At 40.1% G+C, this 18,399-nt stretch overlaps 1 protein-coding gene across 3 annotated transcripts; it reads right to left on the bottom strand.

The window, feature by feature from the left end:
• Positions 1–7,032: 7,032 nt before the first annotated feature.
• os9 (OS9 endoplasmic reticulum lectin) lies at positions 7,033–17,867 on the bottom strand. 3 transcript variants are annotated; one of them, XM_087840721.1, is made up of 15 exons: positions 17,683–17,867; positions 17,142–17,324; positions 15,271–15,334; positions 15,087–15,163; positions 14,896–14,994; positions 13,615–13,816; positions 13,276–13,410; positions 13,012–13,127; positions 12,027–12,087; positions 11,833–11,912; positions 11,537–11,740; positions 11,209–11,410; positions 10,639–10,806; positions 10,155–10,264; positions 7,033–8,535 (listed from the first exon to the last, which is right to left on the bottom strand). In XM_087840721.1, the coding sequence occupies exons 1-15, from the start codon at positions 17,833–17,835 to the stop codon at positions 8,398–8,400; spliced, it is 1,992 nt and encodes a 663-aa protein (XP_087696847.1). In that variant the 5' UTR covers positions 17,836–17,867; the 3' UTR covers positions 7,033–8,397. The 3 variants fall into 3 exon arrangements, with proteins under 3 accessions (XP_087696847.1, XP_087696846.1, XP_087696849.1); XM_087840720.1 differs by having other exon boundaries at positions 11,833–11,915; XM_087840723.1 differs by lacking the exon at positions 10,639–10,806 and having other exon boundaries at positions 11,833–11,915.
• Between the last annotated feature and the right edge of the window lie 532 nt (positions 17,868–18,399).

Here is an 18,399-nt window from a genome sequence, read left to right on the forward strand (position 1 = left end):
CTTAAACTTTTACACATTATACACATACAGTGCTGTTCAAACATTTTTTGAGCATGCAATTTATTGAAAATAATGCTTAACCTGAAACACATACATACATATACAGCTGATGAAATGTTTAGGACCACACCTCCAAAAAAAAAAAAAACCCATAAACGCCCCCAAAACAAAAATCAAAATTCCAAACAAGAACAAGTAATGAGTAGCTCCACCATTATTGTTGATCACTTCAAAAATTCTTTGCAGCATGCTTGATGCAAGCGTTTCCACGAGGTGAGTGGGAACATTTCTTCAAGTGGTGAAGACAGCTGCACGAAGGGCATCTACTGTCTGGAATTGTTGTCCATTTTTGTAAACTTCCCTTGCCATCCATCCCAAAAGGTTCTCAATTTGATTTAGATAAAGAGAACACGCAGGATGGTCTAAAAGAGTTATTCTCCTAGAAAAAAGTCCCATGTTCCATAAATCAAACACAGACAAAGTCCACCTTTCCAAATATTTATGAAGAAATGGCTGAGTGCTGCTGTTACTGCTGGTTAGAACAGCTGCCTCACAGCAAAAAGGTTCTGGGTTCAAATACACTATCTGGCCTTTGTGTGTGGGTTCTCTTTGGCTACTCTGGCTTCCTCCCACAGTCCAATGACATGCAATTACCGGGTTAGGTTAGCTGGTGATTCTAAATTCCCTATAGGTGTGAATATGAGTGCGAATAGTTCTCTGGCTCTGTGTTAGCCCTGCAACTTACTGCCCAGCATCTAGCTCTATGAGCTCAAACCTCTGCGTAACCCTCATTTAGATAAGAAGAAGAAAATGGGTGGATAAGTGAATTACCGACTCAATAACTGGAAAGATACAAACTTACAAAAACTGTGTGCTCTGAGCTTTATGGCATGGAGTGACATTTCTGAGCAGCTCATGCAGCTGTAATGTGTAGGTCTCCCATATTTTTGTGCATATAGTGTGTTTAGATATGACAGTCATTTGCCATCACGCCATTGCTGTTCACCTCAATAAGCAATTCAAAAAGCAAGTTAAAATGGATTAACATAGCCATGGAGTATTGTATTATTATACAACCCCACATTATTAATTTATTATAGTGCTGAAGTAGGTTCAGTAACCAATAAAAACCACTTGCCTCTTCTACAGGTGCAGATTCTAATGGTTGAGTTGGAGCAGTGGGAGAACATGTACTCACAGATTGCACTTTATTTTTTTTAATAATGAACAGTGAACATTTTTCATGTGACCATTGTCATCCACAGGAGCTTATCCTTCCTAGCCTGGGACCTCTAGCACTTTGTACACTACTGAACTCCAAACATCTTCAATTTTATGATGGCTTCTAATCCCAACTGCTTTAAGGTAAACCAAATGACCTTCTTGCATAGGGATGGGTATTGATAAGATTTTCACGATTCCGATTCCATTTTCGATTCTGTTTAACGATTCGATTCTTTATCGATTCTCTTATCGATTCTTTTTAAAAAAGGAGAACACTAAGGTCAAATAGCTTAGAACTTTGTTTTATATCTTCTCTTTGAACGAGATAGAAATTTAGGAGTAACATGGCCTTACAAACCCAACAGTGAGATCTTAAGAGATCCACAGCCTACGGCTCTTCAATGGGGTGTCACAGGGTCCCCAGGAAAAAAATTGTAAATGTAAAATAATAAAATAAATATTCTTCTGTAGCAATAAAACAAGAATATCCAGTAATGTCCCTGCCTACAATTAAACACATTCACTTACCTAAAATCGGGGCATCTGCTGTGGCAAATGGGTGCAAGCCTTTGACCACAAACTTAGTCACTGCTCGGTGACATTCGTCTATCCTGGCCTGAAAGGAGACGCTAACGGTAGACTGCAGCGACAACTGCCAGCATCTGAGCCAGCCAGACTCTGTCTATCTCTCTCATCATGGTCACCTAAATGCAGCGCACAGTAATGGCAGGTTTTGTAATAAGGCAGATCGCGCTAACATAATATGCACTGTTAGTTGATTATTTACCTGCCGCATTAACGGGAGAGGACGTGCAAACGTTACCGCTGCTGCTGGGTTGAGATTCACGAGTCCGGAGCGGAATTAAAAACACGACATTCATTTAAGGTCATCGCGTGTTTTGTGAGCAAATGCTTTTGCATATTCGTAGTGTTTCCTCCCTTAAATAAAATATCTACTTTGCAAGTATTGCAAGTTACGGAAGCGTAGAGCTGCCACCCAGGCAAAAGAAAAATACAAGTGTATCACGTTATAACGTGAAAAGTTTATTGTTCTAACAAAATACTTTTCCTGTTTGTACAATATACCTTTCATGTTTGAACAACATAATATCACGTTATTACAATATACATAATTATCACGTTCGTACAATATAATTATCACGTTCGTACAATATAATTATCACGTTCGTACAATATAATTATCACGTTCGTACAATATTGTACAAACATGATAGTATATTGTAGGGGAGACCGGGGATAGTTGTAACATTTGTGACATTTCTGTCTGTAAATTGGAGTTCTTTTAAGGTAGTGGATTCAAAATGTAATGCAAAGTATTTACATGTCTCGGCTATTAAATAGTACAGCTATTTTCTCTGCAGCACAATTACCCATTGCATGGTATGGTCTCAAACACAAAGAGTGAAATGTTACAATTAACCCCATAGTCTGGGTTAGTTGTAACATATCCTGGGGTGAAATGTAACACAATGAAAAAAGGGTACTAACAAAACATTAACATGTAATCTTTGTTTATTCAACAAATGAATGCACTTAGAGCCATTTATGTAACTATGTGTGTGTGTGACAGAATGCAAAAATCTAGCTTTTGAACATATGCCAACCCCCCAAAAAAGACAAATTATGGAATTTTCTGCAACTGAATATTTCATTAATTTTGGTTGGTCTTCCTTGAGTTTGGCCTCGTTGGCTCAGTGGGCATTATAACCTACAACTCTTGCACCAATTTTGAACATAACAATGAAGCTGAAAAAATGTAGTTTTTCACCAGCATCGCAATTCCATTACTTTTTTTCATGGCTTACCTTGGTGTGGTTTGCAAAGTGCTTCAGAAAGATGAGGAAGTCTGTTTCTTGCACCCATCCGGATTTATTTCCACTACCAATACTTCCTACTGGTCCATCTCTGACACAGTGGTCTGTATAATGTATGCGTGGGAACACAAACAGTGGAGGAATTGTGTTGCCAATGGCATTAACCGCATATACAAAAGCGACCAGTGAACCTCTCTCTGCTGATGTCGTTGCCCCAACTTGTTTAATATAAGTTAAAGTAATAGTGTGGTAAGTTGTAACATCTGCATTATTGTTACAACTAACCCAGACTGTTGCTGTTACAACTGACCCAGACTCCTATAGCCATGAACTAGCTAACATTACAGCCAATGGCTAAAACATTAGCACTAAAGACCTACACAGAATGTATCCCCATAGACATACAAATAACACCATTTAAGTTTGATGAGTTTAACTGCAAAGCAGATAATGCTATTAGAAATTGAAATAAAGTAGAAAAACTTACTTTTTGGCATACAAATTACTTTTTTTTGTGTTAAATTGTCTGTGTTTGACAAAATGTGCTGATTTTTCACATGTGATAGCAGAACTGAATTGGGCATGCACAGGATGAGTCACATCATTTGAAACTTAGCCCTGATTGGAGAAATTGGAAGTGTTACAACTGACCCACGTTACAACTATCCCCGGTCTCCCCTACAAACAGGAAAAGTATCTTGTTAGAACAATAAACTTTTCACGTTATAACGTGATACACTTGTATTTTTCTTTTGCCTGGGTGGCAGCTCTACGCTTCCGTAGTGCTGTTGTCATCCGTTCTCGTAAAGTATAACCAAACTTTTGAGCGTTTGAGCCGCTTAGGCGCCGTGTTTCCTGCCAGGTAAATGACGCTCCGCAACGTGGTGACGTCATTCGGGGCGACTGGAATCGATAAGGGAATGGTTTGCAAAAATGGCAAACGATTCCAAGGAATTGAAACAGTGGGAGCCGGTTCTCAACAAGAACCGTTTTTCGATACCCATCCCTATTCTTGCATGCTCAAAAGCATGACGTAGCCGAGTCTGATGTTCCAAATTCCAGTCATGGGTGCTACCAGCCACAGGCTCCTGAATCCTACCTAACAGAAAGTCAACAGGTAACTGGGGATCTTGCCCAAACATTAAAGGAAATGGTGACTTACCAGTCGACGGATGCACTGTGGTGTTATATGCAAAGATCACTTGTGGCTAATAACAAGCACAGTTCCTTTTCCTTGAGGTAGGGACAGTGCGTAGCAAATTGTGTAAAGTGTAATTAAATTGCAGTGTGACTCTTCTCAATACCATACATTTGGCAAAGTTGCCGAACCAAATTACTCTCAGAGTTTCTACCTTGATCGGAATGGATACGCCTGCAACACACCAAGTCTGCAGAAACACTCCTTCACCAATACCTCTGTCACTGTTGATGCCCATTGATCATGGGTTGGGATGGCTTGGGTATATTTTGAAGACACATCTATTAACTAACTTTTCAGTCATGGCCTACTTCAAAGCCTAAAACTCCAACTTCATAGAGCAGTTATTATGCATGTTACTCTCTGTAGGCCTAATGTGATGGCTAGCAAATGCTGACAAAAGGTCAGCTCTTCCCGGCCTATTTTTGAGAGAGCACTTTGCCTGTTCTCAGATGATGATTCAATTTATTTATGTTTGTACATTTGGTTTCTGAATATTTGATTTGTAGATTCTCCCTTGTGTTAGACCACTGGAAGGAGGCCCTTTTTCAAACTGCTGTTTCTGTGGTAGGGTTAACCACAAAGGATGGAGGACAGGTAAGGGACAAAGGAGAGGGAAGTGAAGAAAGTGACAGTAAAGGTATGTGACTCGTGCTGTAGGTGACGTCAGATGCCGGAGATTTGGAGAAGAGAAAGCAAATGGTAGCTTAGAATGGTGCAGTGAGCTCAAGGGGGCGGTATCAGGGGCAGGTGAGCCACAGGCGGTAGTGATTGTTTAATAACAGTCTTTCTTTCTGTTTGTCTATATAGTGACGGCAGAGTCGAGTGGGAGGGAGAGCTGGACCGGAACGGACTGTTTCCCGTGAATGCAGAACTGTCAATAAAACACAATACTTGTGAGCACAATCACCATGTGTGTCACATACTTTACAGTCCTTTTATACCAAATATACCAATCAACTGTCATATAATTAAACATATCTGCTTAATCATCTCCAACACCCTGGAGGACAGCAGGGAGAATTTAGATGGTCTCTAAGATTACATCAACCGGTGCTTCGAGGGTGTAGTTATGAAGAAGGCTCAGAGCGCGTCTTCCCCAGCGAGAACATCGCTTTCAATCGAGTCCATCGTATTGGGGCTAAGAGGACCTGGGCTGGGAGACCACGTCCTATTGTGGCCAAATTCGACCACTTCAAACAGAAGGAGCAGGTAAAGAGTCGCAGCAGGGAGCTGAAAGGATTGGACTTCAGCGTGAACAACCAGTTCCCCAAAGAGATCCTGGAACGACACAAGGTCCTGTTCTCAATCTGATACGACTTCGTCCTGAAGGATTCCCGTGCTGTGGACTGGTGTTGTGCCAAAAAGTGATTGTCTGCCAGAAAGTGATTGGGGCCTATTGACCTAAAGACCTATTGTGCCAGTATCCCAATGACTCTTTGGCTACGTTCACACTGCACGCGAAAGCGCATCAAATTTTTTTGACCCTATGGGACCCATATCCAATCATGGTATGACAGTGAGAACAGCACAAATCTGATATTTTCAAATCCAATCTGGGTCACTTTCGTATGTGGTATTGAATCCAATACATATCTGATGTTTTAGAAAGCGACTGCTGTTTGAATGGTCATGTCATATGAAATCCGTCTTTTACATCACTGACACAAGACAGATGGCAATTATCAGCGCCCGAGAAGACATCGTGAATGCTTTCTGGACATCCAGTGTAGATGTTAGTGAAACTGTTGGGAAGACAACGCTGGAGAAACGTGAACATTTTATTTGTACTGTATAATCTGCAGATTCTGACAGAAATCTGCAACAATCCTTTGAAGCACTGCTCCTCTCTAAAACAGCAATAATGATAATTATTAAGCCATATGTAAATAACAAAATAGCTTTACAACTTAAAGCAAAATTGGGAAATGTAAAGTTCGAAACAAGTCTTTATATTAAGGGCCATCCGTCAAACAATATTTTTTGGTCTGGATCTAAAGAGAGCACGTTGTGTGTAACGTGCTGCTTTGAGGGTTCACACTAGAGCACGTTTGCTGTCACATTTTATTTGTAGTGTGAACAAGCAGACAAAAAAATTTGATTTGATCAAAAAATTGGAATTGAGTGAATTAAGACCTGCAGTGTGAACGTAGCCTTTCTTGTGTTTTTGAGAATATCGATTCTGTACTTGCAGTTGGGTAGCAAGTCCTTTAGCTGGGCAAGCTCTTCCTCCATAAGAAAATAGAAGAGGAAATTAAAGCACCACCTTATAATTCAGATGTCCATCCTGGATCTGCTGTTGTCTTGTTGTTACACCAAAATACACATACCAAACCAGCTGAATTGTCCCCGGAAGGGCAAAAGGAAAAGTACAAATGCAACTATCCTGTCAATAACACCAGAATGTGGCAGCGTGACTGAGGAAAAATGATGGAGTAAGTACCAAATTCCAGGACTCAGGGCATAGGCAACAGCTGCTCCTTTTAACCAACCACTGATTAGATATCTAGTGGAGGGTCACACCAGCCCTCTACATGTCCTCTTTCACGACCTTCATCCTCATAATAGATGCTCTTTTTATCACCCAGTTGAAAAGGTCTCTTATGTTCTTTGATTTTGAGCATTTCAGAAAATTTTCCAGCCTTCTTGATGCATCTGTAGACACTTTAGAAACTTGATAGCATTAAATTCATTCTTGTCATTTTTTTAATTTCAACATTTGATTAGTTGTTTTGTACTATTTTACATCCAAAAACAACTTGTCCTTCCACAGTCTTCTCAGTCTCAATATTTTACTAGTCGCCAGGGTTGGCCCACTGATCACTTTAACAGTTATAGTATCGGACGGAAATTTGTTGATACAGTTGGCCTAGCATACAAGTAGCCATACTAGTAAGGATTGTAACACTGAATGTATGAGATAATAAAAATACAAATGTCTCACATCTAACATTTGGCAGTTTTAATACACAATACAAACAACTGAAAAGAGGCAGCAGAATTGAATTTACAAGATATCCGAGATAACAGATGCAGACTTTTTAAATACGAAAACACTATTGTGTCTGAAAAAAAAAAGAGTGTGTATGTGACTTACATCTCATATGAGATTATTTTTCATAACAGAATGCAGAGTCAGGATTTTTAAAACTCATTTACTCAGGTAACTCCGTCACCACTTAATCTGTGCTATTTTACAATAAATCAAAAACATAATGACACAATAATTATGTACATGTTGACTTGCAAGTACCCACAAGCATTCACAAAATTTACAAATTCAGCCCTTTAAGTGCATGTTTGCATTAACGTGGTGCACTGAATCTGATTGACACTGTAGATTTATTTGATTTCCTTTGCCAAGTTGAGATATATTAAATCCAGTTCCTGTCAAAAACAAAAAGTATTCAAAATTTTTCTGTTCTCTTCTGAATTCACAGGACATTTGTGAAAAAACAAAACAAAACTATATATCAACTGCCAGTGTGTGCAGACACTGAATCTGTTTACTTGTTTGTTTTCACCAAATGGATCAAATCAGAAAGCTTCGAGGATCAGTGGAAACTGGAATTTGAGGGTTTTTTCTTTTGTTTTCACCTTTTTTTTTTAACTTTTCAGTAAAAAAAAAAAACAACAAAAGAAAGAAAGAAAGAAAGAAAAAAACAAACAACCAAAACAACCTGTGCAGACACTCATACAATCTGCTGAAGTAAACAGAATTCCCTTGTTGACTCACACTACGGACGTCTCTGTCAATGGCAACACAGAAGACAAACACAAGTAATAATTTAATTGAGGATAAACAGTGTGCTGCAGACGACGTTGGAACTAATCGTGAATATTTAGTAAAACTGAAAACAAAAACTGAATCCCGTCAAAAAGGGGAAAATGCATAACTTCAACTGCACAAGTACAGCTGATACATTGTGCAACATATAAACGTTGCCCCATTAAAGACACTTGCATTATTGCCTATTCAAGCCACATGAACACATTTTCTGAATGTGTAAACAGCACAGGTTTTAAGAGCAATGACCAAATCAAGTGGGCTTTCTCAAAATTATGACCAAACCTTAAGAGTCCTCCTCCCTGCTGCTCTCCATAGGAGTGCATCATCACAAAGGGTCACTCTGAATGAGCTCATATATCCACGTCATCTGAATCAGAGGAGCTGGATGACTTGGATTCCTCCTGGGAATCTCCCCAAACAAATCTATAGTTGTTCTCCAACTCCTGCTGCCTTTTCTCCTCTTTATAAACCTCTTCAGTGCCTCCAGTCTGGTGGTGGTGGTGGTGGTGGTGGTCGAGGGGGGGAGTAAAAACAGGAATGGGTTAAAAACTAAAACCACAAATCTAATCCACTGTGCTGCTAGAAGATTCATCAAATCTTGTGCTAACACTCAGCTGCCAATCAAAATTCAGCAAAGTGATGCCTACAGAGCAGGATGAAAAATATAAAAGTCCTCTCCTGTCTAATTTATCATGAAGATAATAAGAATAAGACCAAAAAAATGAAATTGCACATTTGAGAGTGTAGGATCTTCTGTTACATAAAGATGACACAGAAATCTGTACCATAAAATTCAAACATGTAACCACAGTGCTCATGGAAGCTTATAAGAGCACCTTTCCTGAGCCCTCAGTCTCACAGATCTAGATACCAGTTGGCAACTATCTGGCAATAACCGGTCGCAAAGGAAACTGTACCTACCAACTTCCCTTACCAGCTGGCAGGTAGTTGCAGGCTGTCACTGGGTGAAATCGTCTGCAAAGAGGGTGCACCTTGTGTTTGCCTCAGTTAACATTCCAGGTAAAAGTTGTAAAAGTTACTGCTGCGAACAATAGCCGCAACTTTTGTTTTGATGGCAAACGCTCTACTTTTCCAGTTTGCATTGCACATTTCGCTGCTGCTTAGCAGAGTAGTTGGTGAGTGTTTGTTAAAAAGTTGGTGTCTTCTATGCAAACAACAGGTAACTGCAGCAACCTGTTGATTCCCAAAACAATTTTAAGGATATTTTTTCAGTGCAGCACTTTATCCCTCTTTGCAATCAATTTCATGCTCATAACTGCCAGCATCTTCCAACAACAGCATTCACCAGCTGATTATGAAATAGACGTGTTTCCCTAGCGACACAGGGTGTCACTGACCACTCTCTAGGTGTGCATCAATGGCTTTTAACAGTGACAACCAGCAGTTGCCAACAGGTATACAGGCCTGTGTCACTGAAACCTAACCTAGTATGAGAATCAGTTTCTGTGGAAAGATGAAAATAAAGTAAAATAAAGTTGGTATGTTAGGAAGAAAAATAAACTAATTGAGTAACTAGCCAGCAGCTCTTAATAGTGATGGAAATAGTTGCTTTTGGGTAGTGTGGCAGGAAATTGCACACACTATACTGCAAAGACGGAGGGGGGACTGGAAGTCACTTAACATAAACAAATCTGTATTTAGAGTACAGCCAGTAAAAGAAGCAGAAGTGAAAGCTGGCTCCACTTCAACATACACCAGGAAAAAGAGACGATGTGGCAATCATGAGGGTCTGCTGTGAAAGTGGCATTGACCTTTTCACCTGGTGACAAGGACATTTTGTTCCTTCTTTTCTTTAATACTGCGTCCACACATTCTGTTGAATTGTGCTTACTGACATCTCAACTGATGCCCCCAGCCTGAATAAACTTTAAATGTGTCATAACTATAATCCAATGAGCTTTTGGTTTCTGTAATTAATTTCTGTGAAAGCAGACAAACACACAAGAACAATAGCACACTCTGTTCTTTCTTGCAGACAGGAAAACACTCAGCAAACTGTACAGCGCTTTCGTCAGATACAGTCCAAGCCTGCAAGCAACAGCTAGAAGCATTCAAAGGAACCCAATAAAAGTACTACTTCAGTTACCAGGAGATTAATGAGTAGCTCCCTGAAGGACTTTGTATCTTCCTCAGTCAGCCACTGATCACCTGCCTCTTCTGCGTTTTTTCGTGTCAAGATCTTCACTTCGATTTTTCCTAACAACAAAGAAAAACAGATGGAAGACGAAAAGAGTTCAGCAGTTACGCCTAACACATCCAAATGGCGTAAGAAAACTGCTGAACGAGTCAACAATGACAACGGGATGAATGACATGAATGACACAAACATATGAGTGGAAAAAAACAGCACACACCTGGCTGAGATATGTTCTTTGATTAAGGTGAGCGTTAAACTTGCTTTTATTTTTTTCCTTACATGAAAACATATTTTTCAAAATCTTCTCTTTTTAATTCATTAGACAGGTTTTTATTTTACATAGGATAAGAAGAGAAATACAGTGCTGTACACTGAAGATAACAGATGGAAGAGAGAAAAGGCCGTGAGTGTTTCGGGCACTCTCCCTTCATACCTTCGGCCTTCAGTCCTGCCTTCTCTAGCTGTTCTTTAACCACGTCCTTTATGTGCTGCCACTGCGGGTCTCCTTCGCCCACCTCCTGAACTTTCACCTCCCCATCAGGGTTGATACCCGTCTTATACTTAGTTATTTTGATCTTAACATGGTCGTCAGCTGCTTGGTCTAGGGTGACGAGACAAAAGAGGGACAAACAAGACAGTTCACCTCAAAACCCACCAGTAGGGCCACGAGATGAAGGAGGCAAGAGCCTCCCATAGCATTGTGTTATGAACATAGATTAAAATACTGTGTCTGATTTCAGAAATTTTAATTTAGATTTAGATTAATGCAATCAAAAGTCACCCACAGTGACATTAATGGCTGGAGAAGAAAGACTGCAACTGACCGAAAGTGATCTGATAACATAAATTCTCTGAATTCTTCAAATTCCACGTGTGGATCTTTTCTGAGATGGAGGATGTCGTAACACACATCTACTGCACAGACTGATGAATTATGAAGATGATTATACACAGAGGGTGTGGACATGCACATGACTACAAAAGGGTCAAACCCCCTGGTTACCTGGGTGCTTCGGAGCCAGGCTGGGGCTCCCCCTGGCTGGGTCGCTGGCTCTTTGGCCTCCGGACATTTTCTGCTCTGGATCCTGAACGTCTTTCTCCTCCAAATGATCGAGTAGCTTATCCAGCGTCGTCTCCAGTGTCTGTGTTGCCTGAGTGCGGTCAAACTCCCCTTTCAGACCCTCTGTCTCGAGTTCCTGTTGAGCCTACAACACAGATAGAGCCAAGCAACGCCTTAAGTTAGTATTTAGTTTGGTCTTTTCCTTGTTACGTATCTGTCTAATCCTATTTTAGGTATTTTAGGTATCAACTTTATATATATAGTCTTAAACCTCGTTTATGATGTTGTCAAACTCCTTCTGCATTTCCTCCTTTATCTCTTCAATTTTATCCGAAGGCACAGAGAGGTCAGCCATCTCATCCTCAAACTCCTGTAGCACGGGGTCCTCTTCATCTTTCTCCTCCTCGTCAAGTTTCTCCGTTACTCTGTTGTGTCGTGCTGTCTCTTCTCTACTTTTGGCTTGATCTTGTGCTTTCTAAAAATAAAAACAAAACAAAAGGATTGGAAAGCCTATGCACTGCCAAGAGAAAAAAGGCATAAAAATCACTAACAACAGCAAATACTGACCTTCCTGTTACTCTCCTTAAGGTGCTGGACAAATTTCATCAGGTCTGCTGGGTCAGTGATGATTTTAAAGTTGAATTTTTCTACTAAAAAAGAAGAATATCAGAGAAGAAAAAGCTCCAGCTTGTATTTGCTTTGTTTTCTTTCTTTTTTTTTAAATAAGCTGTGCACTAAAACAGCACTATCTTTCTCAGTACCTTCATCACCATCATCTATGATTTCATTGTCTGCATGTGAGGTATGGCCACCATCTGCTGCCTGTCAGAAAGAGGAAAAATCAGGTTAGAGGGAGGAAATGGTGACAGAAAGCATCCAACTGCCCCTCTAGTGGTTAAAAAAAACCAGATCACACTGTCAAAAAATTCAGTATTATACGATATACACAGTACAACATTTAATAATAATCAAACGTGTAAGTAACAGTAGAATGATAATCAGAAGGTGTCAAAAATGTACCAAAATAACATGTCACTGGACATTGCAGAGCCAATTACAAATGTATTTTTATGGCTACATTTCAGTTTGAGTTACTCATTGTTGTGTGTTTCTACCAAGAAGACAGACTGTTGCATCCAGAATTGAATTCAAAATCCTGCTCCTCACATACAAGATCTTAAATAATCAGGCCCCTCTTCTGTGGAACCAGCTCACCAGTTTGGATTTGGGAGACAGACACTATCTCTACTTTCAAGATTAGGCTTAAAACTTTCCTCTTTGCTAAAGCATATAGTTAGGGCTGGACCAGGTGACCCTGAATCCTCCCTTAGTTATGCTGCAATAGACGTAGGCTGCCGGGGGATTCCCATGATGCATTGAATTTTTCCTTTCCAGTCACCTTTCTCACTCACTATGTGTTAATAGACCTCTCTGCATTGAATCATATCTGTTATTAACCTCTGTCTCTCTTCCACAGCATGTCTTTATCCTGTCTTCCTTCTCCCACCCCAACCGGTCGCAGCAGATGGCCGCCCTCCCTCAGCCTGGTTCTGCAGGAGGTTTCTTCCTGTTAAAAGGGAGTTTTTCCTTCCCACTGTGGCCAATGTGCTTGCTCATAGGAGGTCATATGATTGTTGGGCTTTTCTCTGTATCTACTGTACAATATAAAGCGCCTTGAGGTGACTTTTGTTGTGATTTGGCGCTATATAAATAAAATTGAATTGAATTGAATTGCACCTGCTATACCTGATTCTCCTGTTGGAAAGTAGATGTTCTTGAACTTGCTGGCTTTGTCACTCCCTCCCAGAAGTCAGAGTCTTCTGCCTCATCTGACTCTCCATCTTTAGATACATCAGCAGGACCTGTTTCAAAACCAGAAATAGACACTCGTGTCAGAATCTGAATTAATACACACGCGCCCATTATGGATGGATCGGCACTTTATTATTAGGTGCACTGACAAGTTATTACTGCGGGGTCGTTTGCCTCATAAGCATCAAAAAAACTCACCTTTTCTGCGACTGCTAGGCGATGTCTCCTCTGCTGTTACCTTTACTGCACCATCTCCTCCTTCATTACCAGCTAACATCTCATCAAGACTCCTCAATTCCTCCGAGATCTGCTCCACTTTACGCTTTGTGTCCGCTGGGAACGGAAACAGGATGATTGGCAGAGGAATCAACCACAAGACAAAGGAGAGAGCAAGCTTGAAGTTTGAAAGCCAAGTTAGCTTCTTAGCTGGTATTTTTATTAAAAAGACCACAATCTGTTTTAAAATGAGAAAAATAAAAAATCAAGAGGCCTCCAAGATGCATTGCTTTGCCCTTCAATGTTTTTTTATTCACTCACAGACTTGTGCTTTGACGTAATCCATGTACTGTTGGGCACTTAGTGCTGGCTGGCACACAATGCCCTGAGGCTTGGCAGTGGATGGTGGCCGCAGGAATGGGTGCTGGCAGGTGCGACTGGTGTGAATCGTCAGCACATATCGACATGACTGAGGTTCATCTACTCGCGCAATGTAGTCACCTGAGCCTTCTTCACATACAAACTGGAAACAAAACAGAGCAAAAGTATGCAAACTACTTTGAGCTGAATTAAATGCCCAACTGTTTGGGCGCTGCTATGCTTTTTCTTTAGTGAGTTCCTAAGAGGATTCCAGAGTTATTGAGTTTCACTACAACATCTGTGTAATCAGAGAATCATCATCTTCTGATAAACTTAATCTCCTGTAGAAGGGCTAAAGAGTCGACTAAAGCCGTATCTCTAAACAAACAGCTGTATATGAATATCTGGGGACCGGAAAGCTTTCTGGATTTTATTTCTTTTCCTCTTTTAGTTCTTGTTCTAATAATCAGTCTCATCTGAGTGTGCAGTTAAGTCCCCATGTGAGCAAAGCACTTGCCTAAATGAATCTCAAAACCATTAGTTTTCAGATGGAAATTTATCTTTTAATTAAATTGGGGGTTTAGGGTTGTTTAGCACTAAAAAACTGGCTGCTCCATGAGATTAAGACAGCTGACTAGGTGATGGGTTCCTTCATTCAATAAGGTCAAACAGGTTTACTTTTTGGACCCTGTAAAGTATCAGGATGAGCAAAATATTTCACATGCCAAACTTTGTGAAGTATTTTTAGCTCTTTTAAGTACGCAAAAAACATGCTGTCATAATCTGAACTAATGTCTAAGTCACAGTTTTAATTTTTCCAGAAAAACTAGCCAGCGTCTCCCACCTGACCTCCCTCAAAACTATTCAGAATTATTTCGACACAGAAGGAATCGCAAAGATGACTCTGGCATTAAAGTGGAGGTAAAAATGGAGACAGTTAAGATGCTATAACTTGTTTTGACTAGACTACACTACAACAAAGAACAATAATAATTTCTTTAAAAATTAAAACTCAGCTGAGTCTTTTAAGCAAAGCAAACATAAAACATATTCATGTTCAAAATGTCTGCTGCTTGGGATATATTTAAAAGTGAAAGGCTTGTAAATCTGCACAGGCATGCCCACACTTTTGCATATGAGTGTTTGGATTAGCAAGGAGAAAGTCAAAAATCAAAAAGAAAAAAAAAAGTGAAACACGCAAATCATCTCAAGCAGGATGTGTTCCAAATGTAAATATCTCACCCGGACTTCAGTCTCTCTGGGATTTCCATTTAGGTCACACTTAGAGCCATTTACATAGGTCTGGCTGTGGTACCGCTTTAGCCTGTGCTGTTTGGAGGCCTGAGAGTAAAAAACACAATGAATGCACCCACGATTGTTTGGTTCATATTGTACAGTCATGCAAATCAGCCATAACACAGAGGCAACTTTACCTTTGCTGTTTCATTGCTCCAATCAAATTCTGACCCATAATAACCCAGGAAGAGAATGTCCCCTTTGATCTCTGTGTCTAAGGACAAAAGAACAAAATTTGTCAAAAACAATAACTGAAAGCCTCTTGTAGGTTTAAAAAAAAAAAAAAAAAAAAAAAAAAAAAAAACAGAAGTGGCCTCTCACCTTCAAGGTGGTATTGTCTGATATGCTGGCCATGGCAGAACTCGTAGGTCCACCAGTCCTTCGTCTGCAGGACAGGTATTTCTGTTAGACTTTGACACAGTGCCTAAGCCTGAAACGGTCCCACGCACATATTTGTATTAGGGCTGCCACAAACGATTATTTTGATAGTCGACTAGTCACCGATTATTTTTGCGATTAGTCGACTAATCAGATCATGCATCCATTGGACGTACAGCGTACATCTTATTGCACCAGCAGCATCTGCTCTTATATAACTATCATTAGCTTACAGCTTTAAGTGTTTAAGGTACGTGCTAACTAAAAATAAAGACAAGATGATAGTTTATTAAATTTTAATGAAATCTGCAGGTTGTTTCGATGAAGTTTAACAAACTCCTTGCTATCTAAAATATAACGGAACACCGGAGTATATTCTCGAGCATCTCACACTTCTGATAATCAGTTGTCTGCTTGACATTTATTCAGCTGTGTAAAAACTATAACTTTAATCTCAGCCAAACCGATTTACTCAGGAACAAATAAAATACTAAAAAAAAAGCCAAACAATAACATTTTTAAGTTATCTAAGTGACTTATGTATGTTTAACCTGAGTAGCGAAAGACGGGGGTGGGTTTGAAAACGATTTGCCGGGAGTCCGGTGTTCTCACGGCTCTAGTGAGCCTTGCCCCCGGCTAGCTATCGAGCTAGCTGGGGGCAAGACTTACACTCTTAAATACTACTACTACTTATTCCTGCATCTTTTGTGATCTTACAAAGCTTCAAACGACGCGATGACTATAAAATCAATAGTCGACGATTTTGATAGTCAACGTAATTGTGACTAGTCGACTAATCGTGGCAGCCCTATAAAAATTAGGCCTATTTTTCAGGAAGTCTTGTGGTTTAATCAGATGTAACTTTGAAAATCTAAGTCAGACTCCCATGTTGTTTTTAGAGAATATGCTCTTTTCTTCTGGCAGCCCTTCCAAACAAGTCATACTTGTTCAGTCTTTTTCTAACTGTACTGTTGTGAACTTTAACATTCTAACTGCGGCCTGTGGAGTTTGAGCTAGTCTCTTGGGTATTTTTCCAGTTTCTCTGAGGACTGCACAGGCTGACCTTGGGTTTTACTGGGACATCAACTCCTGGGAACATTGGCGGCTGTCTCAAATGTTGGGAAAAATTCTTACTGTAGAATGATGGAGTGCATTTTGAAGGCAATAGCTTTATAACTCATCAAGACTGATGGGCAGAAACAACTGATTCTTTGAGATCTTTGATATTGTTTTTCCTCGTTGGTACTGTGCTAACACACCTGAATGCTCCAGAGCACATGATCAATTAATCAAGCACATTTGATTAACAGCACCAGGCTGTGACTTAACCTCTTTATGCCTATGGAAGCGGAAAGTGTGACAAACTTTCTTTGTCTCATGACTATACAAAAAACACATTGTAAGGAGATACATGGATAAGATGCACTGTGAGCAAGAAGATAGTGATAAAGTACTTGTGGGCTTTTGGGTAAACTTTAAATTAACACATAAGCTGAACAATTGAAAACACAGGTACATTAACAGATGTGTGTCTCTTAGATATACTGCTTTTGTACCCAGTCACTGATGCAGACAAGCAACCTTTAATCCAATGAATACTGAATCAAGAGCCTCCCAGTGTTGTTTTTGGCAAGCTTCTGGGGCATCCATGTGTGTCTTTAAAATAGTTTACTTAAACTGGCAAATATACACACGCTTTTGGTGTGTTTTGCTCTTGTGTTCTTATTGTTGTATTATTATTGTAGTCACACCACTGTGTAAACAGCTTAAGCATTTCACTGTTGGATTACACAGATAAGTAGTTAAGGACCAACCTTGAGTAGACATGGGGCATTGTGCATGGGCTTGAGCAGGTCTGGGATATCTGGCCCAGTGTAACCCTCCGACTCAGGCTCAGTGGCGGGATCCTGATGAAAACGCACAGCCTGGGCTGGAAGTCGACACTCATAGAGCTGTTTGTACTTACTGGACACCATCATAACCTCCTCTGTCTTAGTCTACAAACGTAAGACAGACATGGAAAAGGGGGTGAATTTAATGTTGACACACATGTTCACACATTACCAACGCATCACGTGAATGCAAACAGATAAAAACATGGTTTGCGGCTTTACTTTTAACTAGTTATAGACCTGTGGCAATGAACATAACAGCTGTCACAGCATGCTGTGACGTACGTCACCTGAGAATTACTCGTCTTCATGTAACTCTGTAAGATTTATTTTAATATGTTTTGTGCTTTTATGACATCAGGTCTCACGCTTTGTGAATTATTTGACACTATTAATAGTAAATAAATAACGCTAGCTCATATTTAAGCTAACAAGCTATATCCGTTAGCATTTCCTGACTCACCTGCCCCAGGATGACAGGATCGGGAAGAATCTGAATCCCATATTTCATTTCATTAAGCTCCTCCAAATTCAAGAAGCCCGGGACACAGAGGGGACATATCAACAAGAAAACGTACAGTCTCTTTAACAACCAAACCAAGGAAGCAGCCATCATTGACTCTCGCCTCTTACCCCTGTCTGACAGCAACAACACACAGAATGCCTGACATGGTAGCAGCGGATTGGTCGAGGTGAAAAGCCCTGCTTTGTCATTGGCCAATTTCCAAGTCAATCAAAGTTTTTCCCTAGTTCTGAGGTGCGTTTGGTTTTCATACCAGCGGAGAGTCAATGAACGGCGTGTTTGTGCTATATTTAGCACGTTAATGAATAACAGCGATAACGGCCCACATCTCCGCTGTCACCGCCTGTCTTGCGATGAAATAGGCTCACATACGGTGTACATTTTAGGACATCGTCATGTACACCGTACTCACACTTAAGCACGAAGACAAGACGGGCTGTCGCATGGTAAAATTAAAATCACGAGTTTGGTGGGGGGTGTCTTCGTTTGTTTCATTTTTTTTTTGGTGAAAGCAGTCCCAAGTAACTGATTTTAAAGGTTTACAATAACAATTAGGTAAAATAATGACAAAACAATAAAATGATTCATATGATACCCAAAAAGTACACACCGAGCTGAGCGAAAAGTGCAGTCAAACTACTGGGTTTAAATATCCGG

The sequence above is a fragment of the Neolamprologus brichardi genome, chromosome 5, assembly GCF_056152115.1.
Source record: "Neolamprologus brichardi isolate AB-2024 chromosome 5, ASM5615211v1, whole genome shotgun sequence".
In the NCBI taxonomy this organism is placed as follows: domain Eukaryota; kingdom Metazoa; phylum Chordata; class Actinopteri; order Cichliformes; family Cichlidae; genus Neolamprologus; species Neolamprologus brichardi.